This window comes from Gavialis gangeticus, unplaced genomic scaffold, assembly GCF_001723915.1.
Source record: "Gavialis gangeticus isolate Ggan-Ray unplaced genomic scaffold, GavGan_comp1, whole genome shotgun sequence".
Taxonomy (NCBI): domain Eukaryota; kingdom Metazoa; phylum Chordata; order Crocodylia; family Gavialidae; genus Gavialis; species Gavialis gangeticus.
The window spans coordinates 181,918,376-181,936,767 of record NW_017729024.1 but is presented as its reverse complement, the minus strand read 5'-3'; the positions used below and the strand labels follow the sequence as shown (position 1 = coordinate 181,936,767).

The following is an 18,392-nucleotide window of genomic DNA, read 5'->3' as shown; positions in this document are numbered from 1 at the left end:
TATTGAGGGGAGGGCAGGGGAGGGCAGGTGAGGGCAGGAGCAATAGCAAGTTTACAAGGAAACATGGCCATTAGTGAAGTTTGGTTGGTATGTGCTACAGTCATAAAGCAAGCAAGTGAACATTGACAAATGCCCTCTGAGTTGTCACTGGTGTGTTTTTCTGTCCTGGTTCTTGATCAAATTAGTTATGTTCTCAGTTGACAAAAGTGTTGCTCGAACCAGCTCACAGAACTCCTTTAATGAGGAAAGTGCTGGGTGAGGCAAACCTCAGGAAAGTATCTTCTCCATTTTAGGGTTCACAAATGGGAAGTTGCTGAATATATTTTGGTCCATGCTGTTAATCAGTGCTCTGTTGGCACATGATAGTCAAGGCTTTTTGTTCAGAAATTCCTTGTCTAAGTTGCTACGATCACTGAACTTTGCTTTTGCAGATCTGGGTGTTGGGGTTTGAGGCCCTCCTCCCCTCCTATACCATACAACTGTTCTCTGATTTACTTTGCAGTCATAGGGTTGACTTCTCCAACTTGGTTCTACAGACTGCAGTGGGCAGCACATCTGCCTTCAGAGGAGTTACTGGAACAGGCCACCCTAGCACCAGGCCTTCTCCCTTCTTTTTCCCCTGTCCCACAGAGATAGCTAGACAAACTATTGCCCTGCATGTCAAAAAGGAAGGAGATTTAAAAGGGGTAAGAGCTGAAGAAAAGAGGTGGATAAAATGGGGAGAATGGAGCCCAGTGTGGCTGTTTGAAGGAGTGGTGTGATCCCTGGTGAACTGAGGGGAGGGGATCAGTGGGTAAAGAGGAGATCATCCCTAAAGCTATGTCTTTTTGTGGGGGGGTATGGAGTGGGATGACCCACTAATCACCTGAATCCCTATCTCAGCACAGAAGCAAGGTAACTACAGCCCTGACCACTTGCTACGATGCAGCCATTGGCACATACAGAGCAATCCCAACTGCCTTTTAAATCATTCCCAATGAATCAGTAGCTTCCTGGGCTTCCTGTCCCATCTCTTCCAGTACCTTACTTTCCAAGTACTGCAAGTCTTCATCCCCTGGTGCCCTTGCAAAGACACAGTAATGAGGAAAAGCAGTAAGGAGCAGGGAGACAGGAAGGCAACACCTCATGATATGGTAACAGGATTGCAACCTTATCATGGTGGAGAAGCTTGAGTGACTTGATGGTCCTGAGAGTGATGGAAATTTTTCCTGGTAGGGCCTCCCATGGCGGTAAGGTCCAAGGTGAGGTTCCAGACAAATAGTGACCCAACCCAAATAACTAGGGTAGGTAGGACTCTTTAGCCCTGGCTCGGTAATTCACCTAGGAGAAGGATACTCTGAAACTAAACCTACAGCCTGGAGATCTCTCTGCTGCCATCCTAGTTCGCTAGGCACGTGAGTTTCGGCCTAAAAAGTGGGACCAGTTAGCGCAAACTGTACTCCACTTTAAATGCCCATGCACAGGCAGGAAGGAAACAAGTCTCCCAACTCCTACAGCGCTAGGACCAACTCCTAGGTCTTATATCACTGCTATGTACATCTCCTTGAGCGCTTTCATTAGCACTGCCTCTGCAACGTTCTCAAGATCTGCTGGTAGGATTATGTCACCAATATGCCAATACCACCAGCATCAAGGCAATTCTCTTGCAGACTCGGCTATGGTAGGCAGGCCACATGGCCTGGATGGACAACAACTGCCTACCAAAGGCCATGCTGTACAGGGAACTGACAATGGGGAAATGTGACAGATGGGCCCCACATAAGCGCTTCAAGGACACCCTGAAGAGGTCCTTTTCTGCCTGCAGTATTGGCCACAAACTGTGGCAAACAGGCTGCAGATCATGATGCCTGGCAGCTCCAAATCAAAAAGGCAACAGCCCTCTTCGAATGTCAGCGCAGAGCCAGCATAGAGGAGGAGGAGGAAAGATACGCCCTCATCTAGCAGCCATCAGCCATACACATGTAACTGTTGCGGCAGGATTTGCCTCTCTGCTATTGGACCAGCGGTCCTGCAACTGGCATGGGCAGTTACCTTCTAATATTTCGTCTGCAAAGAACCGCCAAGAAGACAGGAAGACTTGTGTGAAAGGAAAGTAGTCTGAAGCTAAACAAGGGGCAGCAGAGTTAAAAACAACAACAACAAAACGAGAGAAGATAGGACAGTAAAGGTAGAGAGAAAATAACATTAGATGTTTCCCACTGCTGGTCTCTCAATATCAAATAAGTTTTTCCATGCAAGAGAGTTTACCAAATTCACTAGAATACAATTTCAATATTTGGCATAACATTAAATCTTCTCTACTGTGCTGTGTCAGTGAATACAGTCTCTGCTTCTACATTTCCCAATATGTAAATGCTAATAGCTTATAGTCAGTAGACAGGTTCAGAGCTCTCACAGCTGTAACAAACCCTCTGCATGAGTCACTACTGATTAAGGGGTGTCTTTAACACATGCTCCCAAGAGTCGCTCAAATTAAAGCCCCCACAGTGTCTTGTGTATTCATTGTCCCCACGCTTCAAAATGGCAATGGGGGCACTTCACCTAAAGCTCATTCGATGAGCTTCAGTTAAGAGTACCCCTGCCACTGTTTTGAAGTGCGGGGATGCTGAATACACGAAACACCAAGGCTGCTGGAGCATGCAAATTAACACGCGCCAGCAGATTCAATTAATCGAGTCTGCTCCAACACACTGTAATTACAGTGCATCAGAGCAAGTGTCCTGCATGTCTACAGGCACCCAAGCAGACTCCCAAATCCCAAACTAACTGCCACGGGTACGGGTGAACATTTTGAAGTTGCAGCCCTACATAGAGCAGATGGATATGTTTCAACCTTCAAGGGGCAGAGATGTGGAAAATTATGTTGCAGACTACATCTGAAAGATAAGGACATTGTCACCGCATCTCAATCTCTTGCATTCCAATTAGCTTATAAGCTCCTTGAAGAAGGACCTTTCTGTTGCAAGGTTATACCAGTGTAATACCTATCAGTTTGGCTCCATGGCCAGCACTATCATAATAGCAATAGTAAAAATAACCCCTTGCCAAGAAGAAATGAATAAAAGCACCAACTGCAACTTGGATCACCATAAGAGAAAGACTTGTGCACCTCTTCACTTCTTAAAATATAGATTCTGCACTGTGTAACGAATATTAAGCTTTCAACAGTACACTTTATTCATTTACCGCCTATTGCGGAAATGAAAGCTGCTTTCTTATCTTTCAACAACATTTACACAAACATTTTTGCTACATGACAAGAGTTGGCAATTTAAAGCCTGCAGGCCAGATGTAGCCCACAGAACCAGGGCTTTGGCAGCATTTGGAGATAAGGGGCTCTTCCTGCACTCAGGGTTTTGGCAGAGGGGAAGCTCTGCCCATGCTGTGCCATAGTCAGGCACCTGGGACTTTGGCAGAGGGGGAGCTCTCCATACACTGTGCTGCAGCTGGGCATGCAGGACTTAGGCACAGAGGGAGCTCTCCTTGGACCATGCTGCAGTCGAACAGCAAGGAGAAGCGGCGAGGGTGGCTGGTTTCTAGTGCCCATGTACCTCAGACTGAGGTGGGTCATTTCAGCCCCCAGCCAGAAAACATTGCTGACCACCGCTGTAAGGTGATCATTTGCATGACTTGCAATCTTTGTTATGCCTTGACAAGCCTTTGAAGTTCTCTTCCAAGCTATCAACTGAATACTTGCTTGCAGAAACAACTCCTCACCCTGCAAACTCAAGACCAAATTTGTGGCATCACCAGCTTTATCAAAACACGTGTGTGCAGAATAGGTTGAGTACATGGGCAGTACCATTTAATATTCACACAAAACATTTAAAATGATCAAACCTAGTTTGTTTTCCATGCTGGTAAAAAGATAAAAGTTGACGAGATATTATGAAAGTGTTTATTATCTTTAAACAAATATTTTACATTTTATGTTTCATTTACAAGTAAATGGAGTGTATCCACAGTCATATGCATATTACAACTGTTATTGCACCCTGTTTAGATGTGTGAGACTTATTTTACCAGTTACTCCCATCTCAGTGAGAAGTGGAAATTATACACACTGCTTTTTCTTAAAAAAGACCAACCTATCCTACTCCCATCTACATACTTATTAAAAGAAAAGCTGTAAACATTTTTGTTTTTACTTAGAGTAAAATTATGAAATGTACACTTTTGCCCACATCTAAAATGTTAACTGTACACTGTGTTTATATTCTACAAACATTTGAATAATTGTCAAAATAAGACTAAGTTGATAAAAGAGTGAACTATTTATACACCTTATTTTGAAGACACTACGTGAATGTATGTGCAAAAGGTTTAAAAACACAAAACACTTTTTACAGTTAGAAGATATTATTTACTAACTACCATGTGAAGTATGTTCAGCCTGAAAGTGAATTATTCTCTTATCTATTCCTAAAAAAAGGAAAAAAACCCTTACATTTTGAAACACAACTGAAATGAACAAACACATTTGTCAATTCAAAAGGCAGGTCTCCAATGACCAAATATCTCTTCATAAAAATACTGTACAAGTAGACAGGCACAGGGAAAAATTTACAAAAATCCAGGTAAGTCTTCACCTGGTTTTCAGATTTCTTTGCACACCAAGCAGTTACTTACAAAAGAATAAGCAGCCAGTAGCATTGACAAGGTGCCAAAAAAGAATAAGACAGAGTTAGTGCAATAGGCTATTGTTAGCTGTTTAGTAAACAGAAATCAATTGAAACCATATCTATAAATTGCAGATGTCTTAATAAAATGTGTTAATCTTCCACCAGGTATCTGAGGAGAACTAAATCAAGCTACAACACAGGTTAATTTCAGCTGTACAAGAAAATCAGACTGAATGCATCTCTCCCCACTAACCTGCCCCACAAAACCCAGTTTTCTCCAGTTCACTGTTATCATTGTAAACTGAGCTGCTTAACAAAATGGCGCACACTTTGACTGCTTCAGTTCCCACTTTAGAGTCAAAATATGAAATGTTAGCTGCAATTCTATGGTGGTATTCTAATAAAAAGTGAAAAAGTTTTGCAGTTTCATGCTTCACTAAAAATTACAATGCTGAGTTTTTTAAACCCTACATTACAACATCCTTCACATTCAGCAAATATTTGCACAAGGACTAATTAGAATATATATTTAAAAAAAGCCCTCTGGGCCTTTCTATTCTTCAATAGTCCCAATCCAAGTAGTTTTGTAAGAAAAATGTACAGTCTTCATATCCTGGTGGGATTTAGTTTTATTTAAAAAAAATCCTGAGTCTTCGATAAAAAACAAAAACCCCAACAATCTTTGTGCAATCACTTAGAGAACAGCCTTTCTCCAAGGACCAGAAAAATCAGCTCATTTCAGCAGCTTGTCTAATTTCTGCCATGCTGTTGCCTAGTACAGTGTCTAAAGGAGCTCGTTTTTTACGTATGCTGCGCCCAGAAGCAATGAGGTCAGCATATCCCCGCTGATGGGAGAAGGCGTAGGCAGAACGACGGCCTGATATCCCTCGACGAAAAGCACTCGGCCTTGGCTTCCACTGTTCCTCCTCGATCTTGTACTTCTTACGGTTCTTCTGAATCTTCGTAAAAGGAAATGGCACAATAGGTTGAATTAGAGGAGGGGATGGTTGGGGAAAGATCTTATCTGCTAACATTATCTTGGAAAATAATGTGCTGCTAAGTGCTACATGCTTATTAGAAAAGGTTTTTCTTTATTTTCGTTTTCCAGCAGTATTAAAAGAAGGACCATATAGTGTGGCACATCAAAGTTTTTTTGGGGGGAGGGGCATCTTTTAAAAATGTTTTATTTTGCATTCTTATTGGCTTTAAATGCCTTCAAAATTAGCCTGGGCATGCTGTACATTAACACATCTATGCGTCTACTGAAGTTGGTGAACTGTCTGGCACTCAGGCTGCTGTAGAAGCCAAAATGCACCGTCCTAACAAAAAAGGCTATTTTCTTAAAGGTAACAAGTGTTCCAAACACCAACTTTAGGTAAATGCTCTATAAGAAAATTCTGAACATTTCTACTTACTTTATCACTTTCTGAAGGCCAGATCGTCATTGACAAAAATCGTAGTGCAACAACAGGAAGCAAGCAAACAGCTACTGATAAAATTATGGTCAGCCAGAGGTAGGGCTGCCTAAGAGCATTTGGAGCGGTCCCTGTTAATAAGAGGTGAAAATAAGTTCATCTTTTTATGTTTGTTTTTTTATGACCCGCCATTATACATTTTATATTCAACCGTTGTTCATACATGAGGGTCTACTCAATTCACAGTTCCAGGATTTTGCAGAAAATGCAAAATATGGGATTGTCCACAAAATCAACTTAAAAAAATAGTAAAAATAAAATGCTGGTTCCCCAGTGGTTCTCACTACCACTTTGGCCTGGCCTTGCAGCCCACCCAGGAAGGGAAGAGAGGGGGGAAGCGCTGGCTGACATGTTAGCATGAAAGGCAGCAGTTGCCTTGCCAAGGGCTGCTCTGCTTGGTTCCAGATACACACAAGGTTGCATTCATCCCCCCATCCCTCCCGCCCCCACCAGGGCATAGGTGCCTACCTTAATGGATTGTTTTTATTAAGGTAAGCATACATTAGTATATCTAAACCTTCATCCAGGAAATATCCACAAAATTCGCTATTTAGGCCATGACCAGCCTACGAAAATTGTTTAGTTCCTCCGCAATTTAAGTAGAACCATACTTACACATCCCAGAAAATGAAAACCCAAATTCCTGAGTTACATTACAATTGTGTACCAGAACATAATTGTTCATTTAAAAAAAGCTACTACTAAAAATATGATGCAAGCATTTTTCTTTCAATTTCACATTAAACAAATATTTGCACAAGGATTAGTATTTTTTTTAAAAAGCCTCTAGTCCAAAACTAAGCCACTCTGTAAGCAAATTTTAGTCTTTGTATCATGTATTTCTTTTTCTAACCAACCAACAAGCCTGGCACAAAACTTACAATACTTGCTTCATTTTCAATTCTGCCAATTAACAATTAATGTTCTTGTAAAGAGACAAATTAGGGAAAAACAAATATTTAACTGCAATGTGGATTCTGTACTAGTCTTTAAAAGCAAAAACCGCAGTTAAGAGAAACCTCTAGAATCACTGTAATATGTGCAAGTACCAAAGATAATTAGTTAATAGTTAATTTAATATAAAAATACTGTACCAGTTAAATCTTCAGCTGTAATCAAAAATGTTTAAGAAACCAGCTAGAATAAAATTCTAAAAAAATGGAAGCACTTACTTCCAAGAAAACAAAGGCTGAAATATATACTATATAGGAAGGAACAAGTTCTCTAGGGGCATGTGTACATGAGACGTTCACTGTGCAGTTGACTAATTAAACGTGCAGTAAATGTCTCAGCGTCTACATATGAGCCCCTATTAGGGCACAGGAAACTAATAAACTCTGCAGCAGGGTAGAACTTGTAAATACCTTGCTGAGGAGTTTTTTCGTGAACAGCAGTACACATGTAAACATTGCCTGGCTGGCTGGGGCATGAGGATGCTTCAGTGCCGGAGCTGCCTGCTGCCTAGCCTTGCACTGAAGCACCCTCACGCCCCAGGCAGCCCTCCGCAGCACAGTGAGCCCCACCGGAGCAGCCCAGGCTGGCAGGCTGACCCTCCAAGACCCTCTGCCAGCCGGGGCTGCTATGACCTGGCTCAATGTGCTGCGCTCTGGGTGCACATGTAAACCACATACCTGGGAGCTTCCAGGGAGCAATACACTGTGGAGCAAAAACCTCGTGGCCCATGTAGATGTGCCCTAGCAGATGTATTTTACTATTGAATTAGAAATAAGTTAGCTTTATATGTAACAACACTGTACAGAACAAAAAACTGACCTGTAAACTGAAAGCTTGATGGGAAGAGAACATGTATTCCAGCACTGTGAAGGTCAAACATGATACCAAAATAAAGTGCAATACTCCCAAATATTGAGAATGCATTAACAAAAGTCCAGTAAGATGTATCCAAACCAATCTGAAAGTAAATCAAATCCACCATGAATTCAAAAATTAAAAAAAAAAATCCAGAGGCATACAGTTTAATATGCTGAAAACTGATATTTGTTATTTAAAACCCCCTTTACTTTGTAGATATAATACATTTTGGAATATTTTGAAGAAGTGTACTGGAGGGAAACATAATAATTAAACAAGCAAAGGTGGAATGGTATGAATTGTTAAAAATATAAAGACATTTCACATATTAGCTTTTTTCTCTGAAAGAAAGAGGTGTAAGTGAAATCGTCACTGTAGATCAGGGGTGGGCAATTATTTTGGGCAGAGAGCCGCTTACTGAGTTTTGGCAAGGCATTGAGGGCTGCATGATAGGCAGCCAGATAAATATTAATTTTCTAAATTTTTTAGGGGCCCTGCGGGCCAGATAGAATGGCCTAGCGGGCCACATCCAGCCCCATGGGCATCCAGCCCCACCCCTGCTGTAGATCTACTTACCTGAAAATTCACTGCAATTACAAGGGAAGAGGCTGTCGTAACTGCGAAAGACTGGTAATCTGAAGGTGCCTCTCCATCTTGACCCATGGTTTGAAGGTAAGCTCCATATGGTATGAAGAAAATAATCAGTGATGTGATAATTCCATGGATCAAACTTACAAAGAACTTCTTGTAGTTAAACAGGAGATCTTTCTGTCCAGATATATACAAGCCAGGGAACCGAAGACTCAGTTTATCACTCACATCCTTAATAGAGGGAAAGTTACTGGAATTAGAAATGTCAGTGCTATACTTTGTACAAATTTTCTCTACTTTGCGTTTTGGAGTGGGTTGTTAGAGGAGCTAGCAAGGTCAACCCAACAGCTGGCCTGGCCATGAATACATTTTGGCTAGAAAATACAAGTAGGTTCCAATAAGGAGAGGGCTGGCAAAAGCTTTGATATGGAGCTTGATCAGTCTGAGACTGAGATTACACTTGATTTTAGCTCACAAGAGGCTGAAAAGAGATGGCTACCTGCAACAGACTAGATCAGAGGTTGTCAACTGGGGGTAGGCATACCCCTGGGGGTACTTGGGAAGGCCCCAGGGAGTATGTGGCATGCCACAGCACCACTTCACATTCGGCTGCAGGGGGTCCCCCCTCCCCTCTGCTCCACATCCGGAAAGGGGTACCCACCAGGAGGGGTACTCACCAGAAGGGCTACACTCCTCAAAAAAAAGGTTGAAAACCCCTGAACTAAATTATATGGCCCAGTATATCTCTTATAGTTCTATATCTTTATCTTGTGACTAAGTAACAAAATTATAGCACTTGTTATTCCTCAATATTTGTTTTAATTAGTGGAACATTTATAGTTTTATTTTCATTAACAAAAAAGGGAAAAAGCTATCTGCTAATATTTACAGCAGATTAGTACACTAATACAATACTGAAATTGATTAGATCATATCCTCTCTAATCCAGGACAAGTAAGATTCACTTGACACATATTTACTCATAATTTTGCTTTAATGTCTGCTTCTAAAATTCACGTGAATAATTTTGGCAGCATACCTGGTCAAGCAAGCCAACTAGAAGAACTGGAAGACTGGAATACAGTACATTGTAAAGTGTGATAAACCAGTCTTCATAAGCTGTCTGAAAAATAAAGTTGGTTGATTTATTAGTTAAAACAATTATATTTAGTAGAAACTTAGTAGAAATTCACAATCAACACTAGAATATTAACAAAGCTGACTGAATTACCCATTTGATACGATAAATGATCCATTAACCTATCCATCCCTTCATCACATCTCTTTATGCACTTGTCAAATCATACTCCCCCTTGATTTTTTACTTTTTTTTAATCATAAGACCCTATGATACAGATGAGCAACAAAGGACAACACTCTTTCCTTGGATACACACAAGCTTCCACTGAAATCAGTCATAACTGCCTGAGAATATCAAAAGGCAGATGTTGATAATAAGTATGCTGTAAAAACAGAGAACTGACACCTCAGACAAAAACCAGCATGTGTCAAAACTTGGACTTTGTTTCAAGAAAAATTCTAGCACACTAAAATCAGAACAAAAAGTGAAAAAAAAAATCTTGCAAAAATAAATGCATCTTGGGGCCCAATTCCAGTGAAATGCTGACACCCAAAACATTTATTGTAAAAGGTGTCAATAAATATCTGACCCATTTAAAATGCTGTGTTTTGGGGGTTTTTTGTTGTGGTTTTAAATGAGAAGTTAGCATTATTTATGTTCTCATGGACAGTTTCCGATAAAAGAACATTGAAACTGACCAGCACTGGGTTAGAAAAACAAAAATATTCTTTAATCGGTTATTTTCACTCTTTACTTTTCATCACATAGATCAGCTATTTGGTTTGGAGAATTTACGTACTGCAATTTATACCCTGCATGAAATCAATTTTCTTTCTATGGGAGTCTTTACTTCTCCCATAAAAGTAATTTTATTTTAGTTGTTGTCTATCTGATTGCTAAGGAAACATCTATGATTTAACAGAACTTTGACTTCTCACAGGCAACAAATATCAGTCACAAGAATCCTAAAGTAAAGACCCCATAGTAGAAAAACGTATGCATGCACACAGGCAAACACAGAAGTGAGAACAAGAGAGAGTGATTCTACGTTTCCCCCATACTACAGATATCATTCACTTGATTTTCTGTCTTGAGTGTCTGCTGGGATTGGCATGCTGGAGACGGAACCAAATGTTAGAGAGGTTTAAAAAGGAGTCTCCTGAACTCTGATGGCTGCAGTCTCCCTCCTGCATTTGTAAAGTCTCTATTAAAGGAAAATCCTGCAGACCCTTAATCATTCAAGTAACCCTATAGGTCTCACTAGAGATACTTTTATCATGGAGGTCCTGAGCCTGCAAGCAGGTCCACATGGATTGGACAGGCAACAGGACTATGGTCTTTGATTGTAAAGTCCTGGGGAACTTTGTCTGAACTAATGTAGTACATGAGATCCACAAATGATACAAGAATATCTATGTAGGGTTCTATAGGCTGTCAACTGTAAAATTTGCAATAAACAGAAATTTCAGTAATTGGGACAAAAAAACATTTGATAAGATAAAATATGAAGGACTTTTTCAGGCTTTTTGAAGGTGAAGGGAACAGGATGCTTCACAAACAGCAAAACAGGGAGCTGTTTTTTCCCCGTTCCCTCATCTAATATCTCAATATTCACGACACAGATACACTATTGATTTTAAGCTTTATGCTGTAATGGCCAACTATCCATAAAACTATTCTTTACTATATCTTTTTTGTGTACACATGATACACTATATTGATTCATACCGAAAAAAGTGTTACACATTTGTGAAGGTTAAGACAAGTTGTGTCTCTATAAAAAGTCATTATGATCTACAAGTCAAGAGCAATAAAGGAAGTATGAATCAATGATCTGGAAGTTTTAATGCTAAACAACCTTTAAGGATGTTCACCTGAATTACATCCTTGCCATTTCTAATTCAGTCTTCACTATTTTGTATTGCCCAAAAGGAAGTATTTTCTCATTCCTGTTAGACATGTACATGCTTTCTCTTACCTGGGCAGAATAGCCATTGAAGAATGAATACCAGAAATGCACTAGTGTAAATGCAAAGTTTTTATAGAAGAAGTATCGTAGGAACTTGCACATCCTTATATAAGACCATCGGCCATGAACTAATAGCAGTCTTTGGAGGTATCTGAATTGTCCAAAAGAATAGTCACTTGACATGACAGCTTGCATGCCTTCTTGGCCACTAATTCCAACACCAATGTGGGCAGCTAAAATTTAACCAAAAAATGCAGACAATAAGATCTCAATGAAACACGATACACTACTGAATAAGTCCAGATGCACATTAAGATCCCAACTTGCCTAAATCATTAAATTATTCCCATTACCTACCATCAATTTCTCCAGCCCCAACTGTTCTTTAAGTACAGGAAGACCTATTAAGGACTAACATTTCCAAGACAAAATCTTTTCCTGCTACCTATTCTTAAGCTTCTATTTATGGCTTAAAAATTCAGATCTACTTGGACTACCACCAAGATTCATGCCGAATATAGAAAATCAGAAAACAGACTGGACAACAAAAATGTTTGATATAAAGAAAATAAATGTTTAGAAATAAACAAGTACATTTTGCTTGAAATGGAAATAACACTGAAGTTACTTATACAATAAATGCTTGATATCTTATAGACCAAATATAGAAGCCCTATGCCAAGGAGCTTCTAGTCAAGATTAAGATGTGAACTAATGATGGGATAAAGATGGTAGGAGAGGAATTATCGACTATGAAGCGTGCATGAATCTTAGGTCTTCAAAGAAGTTCAGTAATGATAAAAAATATAGATGTAAATGTGAAATCTGTTGAACATGTCACCAAAAAAAAGTGTTTCCTTTCCTTTAAAAGGCATGCCAACAAAGATAAATGAATACTTGAACAATGATGATGTTAACACTTGCAATGAACTTCTGCATGTAAAAATTCCTTTTCTCAGTTCTTAGAAACTGCCTGGATAAGTTAAAATAGCAATTTCATTAAACTAATCCAAAAGCTTCAGGAAAAGAAAAGAAACATAGGGAAGCTTTATAGGTGACTTACTTTTAATCATGTTTACATCATTAGCACCATCCCCAATAGCCAAAGTAATAGCTTTCTTGTATTTCTTCACCAGCTCCACCACCATTGCTTTTTGTTTAGGAGTAACTCGACAGCAGATCACTGCCCTGCACTCGCATGCTAGATCTACAAAGTTCCTTTGCTGCTGTTCTTTGTTAACTTCAGCTCTCCTTCTGGTCTCAATACGCATCTGTTTCTCTTCTGCTGTTTTGGGGAATTTCAATTTTAGTTTCTTTTTCTTCTTTTTCTTCTCTAACAGGATTTCATTCTGCGTACACACAAAACATAGTGGTAAAGTTAATGCAAGTTCTGAGCACACCCTGTGGCCTAACATTAAGCAGAATCTCATCATTTTTAAAGTATTATTTTGGTTTCGATTTTTGTTGTTACCTGTTTGAGACAATGAGGCCCACATACAACTCCAACTGTAGGCAGTTAAGTGTTCCTTGTGATGCAAGTCTAAAAAATTATTTGGTAAAAAACAACGAGACCTAGCATCTGGTTGATGCTGGAGGAGGAGGAAGAGGACCCTCTTCCCCTTAATCCAAATAGTCTCATGGGCATTTGACCAATCTGATGGGGAGCTGGATTTGAGCCCAAGGTGATAACTTCGGTTAAACAGGCACTTCTCATCTGAATAGTTTTACATCAGTTTTTTGCTGGTCCAGCTCCTCAATTGTTGTCCTTACAGAATTCTGCTAATAAGAGACTTGCCAGTACTTGGATTGTTAAGTAGTGGCTCTTTGATTGAAAGTCCTTCAGTGGTTTTTAAACTCTTGTAACAGCATCATATGAACCTGTGTCTTTATTTCTGTCACTTCGTTCAGAACCTCCAACTCTGTTGCTACTATCAGGTTATGACTAGGATCTGGTTCAGGGCAGTTTCATTTGGAAAAAAAGAAATCTTATTTTGCATCTTTCAGATTTTGTTTTTAGGATTAGTGTTCCCTGGTTAAGAATCTTATTTTAAAAATGGAATGAATATTTAATAGAAGTCCACTGATATAAATCAGTCCATATCATATCGGCACTGATGAAAGAAAAATTGACACTATCGGCGATCGGCTTTTTTTTGGCCGACGTGGCCAATAACGTCCCCAATAAATGCCGCGTGCATGCACACAGACACAACATGCACATGGCCAGGAATGCAGCCCTGCAGCTTGGAGAGCAGTGTCCGCCCGGTTAGTTTGTGGGGGAGGAAGAGTGGGATAGGAAAGGGGCATGGGGGTGCAGATTGAGGCCCCTACATTGAGGGAAGGAGTGGGGCTGGGACAGGGGTAGGCGCTACCCAGCAGGGGCAGGGCAGGGTGTGGGATGGAGCTGCAGGTGGCTTATGGAGGGTGGGGGGGAGGAAGCAGCTCCCCACCCTACACACACCCCTGGGGAAGGCATTGTGTACAGGGTGAGGGCAGACTGTGGGCTCAGGGCTGGGGTCTGTGCCGACCTCTTCCTGGTGTGGGCTGGGCTAGGGCTGGTCTATGGCGAATTTTGGGGTGGCTGTAGCCCACCCTATAGCCCCCCTCCCATCACTGCCGCTGCCTGCCCTGAACACAGCCACGGGCCAGCTCCCACCAGGAAGAGGCCAGCACAGACCCTGGCCCCAAGCCCACAGCAGGCAACCTGCCATCACCCCATGCACAAATCCAAGGGGCACATGCCCCCCATGCCTGCCCCAGGGCTGCATGCAGGACAGGGAGCTGACCCCCTTCCCACCTCCTGCGCCCCCCATGGATCCATCCCACACCCCGCCCTGACTGGGCAGCACCTGTCCCAGCCCCAGCCCCACTCCCTCCCTCACTGTGGGGGCCTCAACCTACACCACCCCATGCTCCTGCCCCACTCCCTCCCCAGACTTACCAGCTGGACACTGCCCTCCAAGCTGCTGGGCTGCATACTGGCAATCGGATCTGTATCAACCAACATGGCTGGTTAAAACTCAGCTATTGGTATCAGTCAAAAAGTATTTATTGGTGATATTTTGTTTTGATTATGATTAATAAAAGATTATCATAAATACAAGGCATATTATTATTTTAAATCAAGGGCTTTTCATTCCTAGTCTTCAAAAATACTTCAAAGTCTGGCAAATATTAACCACATTTTATAGAGGGAAGAAAGCAAGACAAAGAAGTTAAACAGCTTTCATCCAGTGCTTTAGCATAGCAGTCTAATGAATGAGAAGACCCTTGATTAGAAAAGGCATGAGGTTCCAAAATACTCCACTAGTAGACTCTGGACTGTCATGAACCTCCCCAAATCCCCATTTTTCACGTACCAGCCAGGAACCAGTGATTATCAAAGCACGATTTCTACCAGACTGAAAGAAAGGTTCAGTAGTTCTTTGTGAGGACTGTGTGTTTGATCCAGCTCTGTTCCTCTCGTTTTCAAGCCTTGTTTGTAGAAGTGCACTGGGAAAATGAATGCATACGAATCAATATAATTCACCTAAAACAAACATCTTAAGGTAAATACTAATGTTCACGGTGACTTTCATAGTTAGTGTTCATCACAGCATCTATAGCAAATCTAAAGATAAACCTTGAACTAGGCAGACAGACCTAGAAAGTGATCTGGGAAAGGCACATAGCATATGCTGCAAGATGTTTTTAACAATATAGTAGGCAGCTCTTCTACATGCTAGGACACACAGGGACAGCACTGGCTCAGAGATGGTGCATCACACGGCTTAAATACTGATGCTCTTTTCCAAATAAGAAAGGTAAAGTTCTGACCACTTTCTATCTAAAAATGCTATGCAATCTTAAACCTCTAGCATCTAATTTCTGGTGTTCTAGATAAATTCCACCCAAATCATATTATCTTGGAACCTCAAAATTCTGTTACCTTTAGTTACTTTTAAGGAAAGAACATTTCAATATCTGCCCTAAAAACAACTCTCAGGAATGATATTGTTACCAAAAAAAAAGTCTATCCAAAAGAAGTCCTGCACACTTTAGACTGACCTGACATCTTCTCCGTAGCAGATAGTAGTTTCCTCTGTTAGAAGCTCACAGGAAAATCCAATATTTTCAGCAGTTTCTGTCATTAAAAATGCAGAGCTAGTTAAATTTTGTAATGAGAACTTCGTAAGCGACTAAGCTTAAAAACAGAACACTTGTTTTTATTTTAACTAACAAAATTCTCCCTTTGAACTGGCATGCACAGGGATATGTAGGACAGTGGACAATTAAGTACAAAGGAGAAAAGCAAGTCAGTACATCATTTCTGCAGCAATACTTATCTCATCTGCTCTAGGAAAAGTAGGGCTTGAAAAGTGGAAGAATAACTTACACAACTCTCATTAAACAAAGAAGTTAGCATAAAATAAATACTGGTTTAAATTACATGAACAGATGTAGCAAATGCAACTGTGGCAAGTGAAAAATAGCTTTTGGGGAAGGTCTTTCCAGAATTCTGACTAGATCAGGAATGATTTCTGCCATGGCATAAAGTTACAGTGGAAGCCTCCCAATAGTCCAAGAGGTGATATGTGTGAACAGCTAGATAAGCCTTGGGAGCATGACTTTGACTTCACTCTTCCTGGGGCACAGGGGAGGCTGTAGTCCTGCACCCTGGAGGACTAAGTAAAGAAGCTGACAGGACAACTTGCAGGAGGCTCTGGCTGGGGTGTCAGGGACAAAACGCTGCTTTTTAACCTCTTGAAGCTGGCTAGGGACTGCATCCATGGGTTTAAGGTGCAGGATAAGAACAGATTACTGTTCTGTTTCCTTTTGCTTGTTTTTGTATCTCTTTCTGTATTTCGGTATATAGTTACTGATTTCTTAGGCTGTTTTTTTCTATTATTTAAAAATCGTTATTGTTATTTTTTACTCCCTAATTTTCAGTGTTAACTGTAATTCCAGAGCATTTGCCCATACAGGCTTGCCCATGCTATGGAAAAGGGGATCCATCTTTGAGTGCACAACTAGACAAAGTTATGATTCTTCTAACTGGCAAAATCCCCTCTGCTAAGAGCTAGCGAGAATGAGATGGGGTGAGACAGGCAAGGCTGAGGTGCCACAGGCCAAGAAATTCACCCCAGCACATCTCAGCCGGTTCTCAGTGGCCAAGCACCAGACAGCAGGGGGTGGGGGAGGGATTCAGGGCAGAAAGGCACCCCAGAAGGGAGGCACCCCAGGAGTATCTCAAAGGTGCACCCAGGCCATCTCTGGAGTTGGGGCATGTCACACTCCCTGATTCAAACATTATTAATACAACTGAGGTTATTACTATAACCTCTTATTTAAGTTGCCAGACATTTTTCCAATGGAACCCTATTTCAGTTACTTATAACTTAAAAATTTCAGCTCAAACGATTAAAATTTTACAATGCTGAGCCTTGGGCTGATTTTTTTTAATACATTTTAGTCATACCAGTGCAGTCACTTCCAAGAGCAAAACTAGGGGAAAAAAGTGTTTTACCAATGTTATATTCTTGAATATAAGATTTCTTTGAAATGCTCTAGCCTCCTATTCTTTGTAGCAGGGATTTCACATTACACAACCTGGCCTGTTATTCCATCCTCAGTAAGCATGCTCCTCACCTATCCTACATGCAATAAAACTGCATGCTGCATCCCCACAGAGCAACTAAGTATGCTCCAGAGCAGGTTTATACCAGCAAAGCTGACCTTTTCCAGTAATGACTCCTTCAGGATGTTGTGGGTCTGGACACAGAGCAAGGAACGTGGTCTCTCAGAAGAAAGCTCTGACACAGGCAGTACGGAAAAGGAAGAAGTCAGATTTGATGTTGATGAGACAAAAACCAGGCTGAGAAAGCAAAGGAATAGATTGGGACAAAGAGTTTGGACTTGCTAGATAAGGAATGGATGGGAGGAAAGGCTGGGACCAAGGAGAGTAGGAGACAGGAAAAATAACCTCTCTGCTACCTAAAGGTGTTGTGAAGGCTAATTACGGTTTGTAAAGCTCTAAATAATTTATTGCTTGTAGAATTCATTAACCCAATACTGCATGTCTTGTCATCTTAGAAGAGATGTCTCCTCTCTGAGCTGGCAGCTTTAAAAAAAGAGAGAGAGAGAGAGAGAGAGAGAGAGAGAGAGAGAGAGAGAGAGAGAGAGAATCACATGCGATTAAGCTCAGCCAGGTCTCTCATCCATGGAAAGGGAAAATTTAAAATGGAAACAGCAACAGGCTTTTTTTTAAAAGTGGTGTCTCTGTATTTGGAATTACTTTCTGGTCAGATACCCATACAACTGGAAAAGTAAATTAGTGCGTAGTGAATTGTAAACACTGCTTTTCCCCTGGAAAAATATGGTCAGACTTTTCCCTAGAAAGCACTCATAGCTTTAAGGCTATTGTCATCACTTAGTCCAACCTGCTATACCAATAAATTCTGCATCAAGCAGAAATTCTGTGGGAGATGTTGCACATCTTTTAGAAACCTCTCTGGTCTTAATTAAAAAATACTTTAAGATAGCAGTGGGAAACCTTTACTGGCTGTGAGCCAGAGTGACCAGGTTTGGGTTAGAGATGTGCAGGCACTGGGACCTAGCCACCACTACTACTTTTCCCTGCAGTGGTACAGGGAGTGTGCCTAGCTGGTGCTTTTCCCTCCCACAACAGCATGGGAAGGCAGCTACTGCCGAAGCCCCACCACCACTAAAGTCCCTTGTCTGTGGGCCAGATCACATGTCTCCATGGCAAAGATCCAGCCTGAATGACACAGGTTAAGAAACTACATGCTTGAATCTGGCTAAGTACAGACATTGGGGGGAAGGAGAGGGGGCTTAGGGGAAGG

General features: G+C 41.1%; 1 protein-coding gene across 1 annotated transcript in view; it reads right to left on the bottom strand.

Annotated features, from left to right (window-relative positions):
• Nucleotides 1–3,884: 3,884 nt before the first annotated feature.
• Nucleotides 3,885–18,392, bottom strand: part of ATP8B1 (ATPase phospholipid transporting 8B1) — a 57,696-nt gene continuing 43,188 nt past the window's right edge. The window contains exons 19-27 of the mRNA XM_019518167.1: nt 15,598–15,673; nt 14,910–15,042; nt 12,614–12,899; nt 11,560–11,783; nt 9,540–9,623; nt 8,486–8,731; nt 7,871–8,009; nt 6,038–6,168; nt 3,885–5,581 (exon numbers count right to left, since the gene is read on the bottom strand). Of these exons, the coding sequence (XP_019373712.1) occupies nt 5,351–5,581; nt 6,038–6,168; nt 7,871–8,009; nt 8,486–8,731; nt 9,540–9,623; nt 11,560–11,783; nt 12,614–12,899; nt 14,910–15,042; nt 15,598–15,673 (1,550 nt within the window). The 3' untranslated portion in view covers nt 3,885–5,350. The remainder of the gene's footprint in view (nt 5,582–6,037; nt 6,169–7,870; nt 8,010–8,485; nt 8,732–9,539; nt 9,624–11,559; nt 11,784–12,613; nt 12,900–14,909; nt 15,043–15,597; nt 15,674–18,392) is intronic.